This window comes from Chiloscyllium plagiosum, chromosome 26 (assembly GCF_004010195.1).
Source record: "Chiloscyllium plagiosum isolate BGI_BamShark_2017 chromosome 26, ASM401019v2, whole genome shotgun sequence".
In the NCBI taxonomy this organism is placed as follows: Eukaryota; Metazoa; Chordata; class Chondrichthyes; order Orectolobiformes; family Hemiscylliidae; genus Chiloscyllium; species Chiloscyllium plagiosum.
In genome coordinates, this window is record NC_057735.1 from 12474307 (window position 1) to 12480306 (window position 6000).

A 6000-nucleotide genomic window follows, 5' to 3' on the forward strand; every position below is an offset into this window, starting at 1 on the left:
ACTCTTCTAAATCCCAATGTAAGCATAGAGTCAGAGATTCTGGGTTAGTGGTGCTGGAAGAGCACAGCAGTTCAGGCAGCATTCAAGGAGCAGTGGTCCTCTTCCAGCACCACTAATCCAGAATCTGGTTTCCAGCATCTGCAGTCATTGTTTTTACATAGAGTCAGAAAATGTACAGCACAGGAACAGACCCTTCGGTCCAACTCGTCCACGCCAACCAGATATCCCAACTTAATCTAGTCCCATTTGCCAGCACTTGTCCCATACCCCTCTAAACCCTTCCTATTCATATACCCATCTAGATGCCCTTTAAAATGTTGCAATTGTACCAGCCTCCACCACTTCCTCTGACAGCTCATTCCACACATGTCCAACTTTTCCTTGAAGTACCAATCCTGTCAACCTATTCTGAATCACCCATGATGTACTTACAGTCTTCTTTAGTAAGGAGACCAAAATCTCTCAGTATTCGAGATGTAGTTTCAACAATGTTCTATATAATTATAGCATAAAATCCTTTATGTTCAATTCCTGTCACGATAAAGGAAAATATTCTACTAACCCGTAACACTGCCATTTTCCCCCCAACAATGCTCTTTTCAAATAGTTTGACATGTTTTATTCCATTAAAACTCAGAATATAAAGTCAAATCATCATGGTAAGAGATGATAATGCACAGCCTTTCCCACCGCCTTCCAGGCTCTAAACCACAAGAACTATTTCCCTCTAATTTCATATGGTAACATAGTAACTTGCCATTTTTAAAGTTGATTCACAATCACCCCTAAGTGGAGCCATTCTTGACAAGGCATACTCCGTGGTGCTGTAAACTGCAAATTGTGCCAACCCAAAAAGGTGTGAAACCCTTCAGTTGCAGAATTAAGACACCCTGGTGCAAAGTGTCACTTAAAAAACAGCACTCAACTCAAATGACCATTTATCTGTATTATTAATCAAACATCCAATTGAGTAAATGCCAGCAAATTAAATGGTGGGTAAAAAGCAACAATGAAAAAAGAATGCCAACTCCCCTCAGTGAATTCACTAATTCTGCTCTGGAACATGCAAATTATCATTCTTGGAGGTGTTGTTTAGCTTTGCTGCAAGTTTTCAGAAGGAGATTGGGAGGTAATTCTGCAACTTGACGACACCTTCGATTCTACCTGTCGAAGATAGTTGGTTTGATAATTTTGTGGGTTCGAGATCTAGAGTGGTATTTTCATCCGCTACGTATAAAAGAGACCTAAGGGGCAACTTTTTCACGCAGAGGGTGGTACATGTATGGAATGAGCTGCCAGAGGAAGTGGTGGAGGCTGGTACAATTGCAACATTTAAAAGGCATTTGGATGGGTATATGAATAGGAAGCGTTTGGAGGGATGTGGGCCAGGTGCTGGCAGGTGGGACTGGATTGGGTTGGGGTGTCTGGTTGGCATGGATGGGTTGGACCGAGGGGTCTGTTTCCATGCTGTAGATCTCAATGACTCTATGACCTGGTAACACAGTTAACACAGTACGAATGCCATTGTTAAATGATGCCTGCATTGCACTTTCTCCACCAGGGAATTTATTCAGCACAAAATGCCAATACTCAATTTTCAATGCTTCAACATAACTTCTTCCCACATCACAAAAAAAGAACAATCTGTACTCGAATTAAACTTAAACTGCACACCCACACTATTATTCTAAAGAGAGCATTAATTGTAAATTAACTGAGAATAATTACACCAACACTGATTAATACAAAATTGGATTTTAAACGACAAAACAACGTATCCCATAAAATCCACAAGAATGGACTTAATGTTATTCCTCACATTGTTCTGGAACTGAACAAAGCAGTATAATGAAATGTCAACACTTTCAAAGCAAATATCAAAATATTGAACAGAGAATTTTAACAAATAATTTTTTCCCATCACAAAGAGGTAAAAACTTGCCAGTCAACTTCACCTTCCTCACAAAGAGTTTCTCACCTTTTTGGATTGGCACAATTTGCAGCAAACAGCGCCATGGTGTAAGTCTGGTCAAGAATTGCTTCACTTTGGGGCGATTGTGATTCAACTTTAAAATCAGCAAATTAATACGTTACCATATGAAATTAGAGGGAAATAGTTATTGTGGTTTAGAGCCTGGAAGGCAGTGGGAAAGACCATGCATTATTGTTTCTAACTTTATATTCCACCTTTAATATCTCAAAGTTTTAAATCACAGAACACCAGGTTATAGTCTAACAGGTTTAATTGCAAGCAAGAGCTTTCGAAGCGCTGCTCTACCTGATGAAGGAGCGTCGCTCCGAAAGCTAGTGCTTGCAATTAAACCTGCTGGACTATAACCTGGTGTTTTGTGATTTTTATCTTTGTACACCCCAATCCAACACCGGCATCTCCACATCATTAATACTTCACAGTTAATACTGAATATAACAAAGTTTACATTCTATTTGAATATAGCAGCAAGTACCAAAGCATACGAGGCATTTTTTTTCCTCCCGCCAAGGGGCTTCCACATTCCGCTAGTAAATTTGGAGCAATTTTTACACATGCCAATGTACATTCTATTGAATGCAATTTTAGCAAGAAACAGTTTCAAAACTATACAATAATTCCATGGAAAATGAAAGGCAGAATTTAAAGAAAGAATGAATATTCTATTCACTGATAAATGTAATTGGCACTGCAGTGCTTCCAAATTCACAAAATGATAGGGTCTGAGTCCACTGCCACGATTTCAAATTAAACAGTCAGTTCCTGTGGAGGCTTTTTGTAAAAGATTTTACTTTCTCTTTTGGGGAAAGGGAGCAGAGAAATGAATGAAAAAGTATCCTGCTCCTTTCATCCATTTCCCCAGGGGCTGCTTCAGAATTGATTGGTGACCCAGGTTCTCGACCTGCAATTGTCAGTCTGGGGAGATTGGTGCCACAATGGCAGAACCACACAAATACAATGCACACACACCTACCTGTACAATATCCAAGACCATTCCAGCTGCCACTGTCCCAAAGCCTGCCAGCAGGAAAGGGAACACAACCTGCAGTCCTATAGAGAAAGAAGTCTCTTTAAGGGTATCATGACCCCGAGTTGGGTCAGTGCTGATATCATCGCTATCAATACTTTGGCTGCCATTCTCCAGAAGGGCATCTTCTTCCCTTAAACCTTTGGCATTGGCACGAGAGTCTCTCACTACAGTCTCTACCCTTTCACCCTGTTCTCTCTCTTCTGTTAAATAGTCTGAGGTTTCCACCAGTTCCTTGGAGGAATTAGGAGTTACAGAAATGGCAAATTCATCAGGGCTGCCAACGACCGGATAGGCATTTCCATTGGCATGGTAAAGGGGGCCCAGCTCTTTCTGTTCCATAGAGTTAGACATAGCGAATTCACAATCTTCCAGATATCATAACGTTTCACCTTGTTTTCTGGTTTCAAATATTAACAAGTTTATAAAATGTTTGTTCTCCTCCCCCACTCAAAATAATAAAGGCAGGCTCTGTAGGTTTTGTTTGCAAAACAGAAGATTTATGTTATGAAAGATTCTTTTCAGCTTGTAGTTCCACAATGAATTTGGCAGAACTGCATTTCCTCCAGAAGCAGCTTCATGATGAAAATATACCTTTTCAACACGTGGCAAAAAAAATCTCCCAGTGCAACGACGTGAGACTGACGGACTTTTTATTCCCCAGTGGTCAGCCCGACGTGAGAAATCGGTACAATCTCTCTGTGAATAGAAGGAAAAAGATACATTAAAGTCTAACCCTGAATAACATCTTTGGGGAAAGGAGGGAGCGAACTTGACAAGCTGCATTTTGTTAGGAGCCAGCCGAACACGCTCAACGGGAGTCAGTCAGGAAATAAATGCCGGCAGCCAACATTTGGAATTTATCTTTCGCCCACTCCAATAATAAATAAGCTAAACTGGGACAAACAAAAATAAATTCCTCTGACAAAACCCTGGGGTAGAAATAAAACAGAAAGCAAGATCGACTTGCAGTTCCAGTCATTACTGAGCGTTACCTGAACTGTCAGTCAAAAACAAAATTTCCTCTAACTCAGATCTCGAGTCAAACGTTCTCTATCTCCCAGTTATCAAACAGTCTGTAAAGTTCCCTCCTTTGATCTCCAAAGGTGTCTCCTTTTTATTAGGAAAAAGGAAGGAGGTACAAACTGTGGCCTCACTTTACCCTGTCAGTTGCCTGGCTGGAATGAAGCCTCCCGCAGTCTCCTGTCCCTGTGTCTCTCACCGTCTCTTGCTCCTTCCTTTTGGGGTTTTCTCTTCTCCCCACCCACGCCCACACACACACACACATATATATATATATATAGTGGGGGGGGGGAGTCGAGAGTGACAGATTGAGACACCTCGTTCCCTTTCTGCGGGTTAAAGTGTTACCTGCTGGAGGATGTGAGGCGTTGACGACCATCACTCATTAACCGGCAGTTGAACGAGCCGCTGTGTAACAGGGCCTTCCCCTCCACTCCCCCTGTATCTACCCCCCACCCCCCCACCTATTCTTCTTTTTCCTCCTCGCTTCCCCTCCCCGTTCGGCGCCAAGCTACGAACCTCCAACGACTGCCATCAGCACGACCCCGCACAGGCGCACGGCGGGGAGGCGGTGCCGGTCACCTGTCACCAACGACATCACTGCTCACCAATCAGAACGCCCGCCAGCTTGATGGGCAGGCCACAAACCGATCAGAGCTGCTGGCTATGTGGAAGGAGCCTCCCCCACCCGAACGTCACAGAGAGATTGGAACTCCATGTACTGTATCTAAGAATGTAGCAAATTGAGAAAAGTTTGTGTTCGTGACTCAGACCCGGCAGGAATTGGACAGTAGAAGATTAGGATTCAGTAACTATTTAGTACTTACCATTAATATGCAGGCAGATTGCCAACTCAAGTTGAATTGTATATTTTTTAGTTATTTTTCTTTACAGGCAGGGACTACATGCGCAGTGAATAATAGGCTTCTGGATGGGTATATGAATAGGAAGGGATATGGGCCAAGTGCTGACAAATGGGACTAGATTAATTTAGGATATTTGGTTGGCATGGACAAGTTAGACCAAAGGGTCTGTTTCCGTGCTGTATGACATGGGTGGCAAACTGAGATGTGCGATGAGTCTGGTTTGTATCTGGAGCACAGAAAATGTAATAATATCATTGGAGTTGAGGGCTCTTCCAAAGGTAGAGACACAGTGCACAAAACACACTTCTTGGGCCTCTTGTAGCATTGTGGTATGATGCTTACCTCGGGGGAAGGAGGCCTAGGTTCAAGTCCCACCTGCTCCAGAGGTATCTAATAACATTTCTGACTGATTGATTTGGAAAATCTCTATATACAGGGTAAATCTCTGTATACAAGTCATTACTGAGTACAGGAATTGGGAAGTCATGTTGCGGCTGTACAGGACATTGGTTAGACCACTGTTGGAATATTGCGTGCATTTCTGGTCTCCTTCCTATCGGAAAGATGTTGTGAAACTTGAAAGGGTTCAGAAAAGATTTAGATTATATTACCTACAGTGTCGAAACAGGCCCTTCGGCCCAAAAGTCCACACCGACCCTCCGAAGAGCAACCCACCCCCTACATTTACTGCTGACTAATCCACCTAACACTACAGGCAATTTAACATAGCCAATTCACCTAACCTGCACATCTTTGGACTGTGGGAGGAAACCGGAACACCTGGAGGAAACCCATGCGGACACAGGGAAAATGTGCAAACTCCACACAGACAGTTGCCCGAGGCAGGAATTGAACTCGGATCTCTGGCGCTGTGTGGCAGCAGTGCTAACCACTGAGCCTACAAGACTGTTGCTAGGATTGGAGGATTTGCGCTATAGGGAGAGGCTGAATAGGCTGGGGCTGTTTTCCCTGGAGCGTCGGAGGCTGAGGGGTGACCTTATAGAGGTTTACAAAATAATGAGGGGCATGGATAGGGTAAATAGTCAAAGCCCTTCCTGAAGAAGGGCTCATGCCCGAAACGTTGATTCTCCTGC

The 6000-nt window shown here is 43.1% G+C and overlaps 1 protein-coding gene across 6 annotated transcripts in view; it reads right to left on the minus strand.

Moving 5' to 3' along the window:
• Window positions 1–4607, minus strand: part of LOC122563094 (solute carrier family 41 member 1-like) — a 62268-nt gene extending 57661 nt beyond the window's left edge. The window contains exons 1-2 of one of the 6 annotated variants that reach the window (XM_043716520.1): window positions 4560–4607; window positions 2964–3716 (exon numbers count right to left, since the gene is read on the minus strand). In XM_043716520.1, the coding sequence (XP_043572455.1) occupies window positions 2964–3371 (408 nt within the window). In that variant the 5' untranslated portion in view covers window positions 3372–3716; window positions 4560–4607. Of the gene's footprint in view, window positions 1–2963; window positions 3717–4012; window positions 4033–4174; window positions 4278–4388; window positions 4474–4559 lie in introns of those variants that run through there. The other 5 variants (XM_043716518.1, XM_043716519.1, XM_043716517.1 and 2 more) reach the window with 5 other exon arrangements.
• Window positions 4608–6000: the final 1393 nt, after the last annotated feature.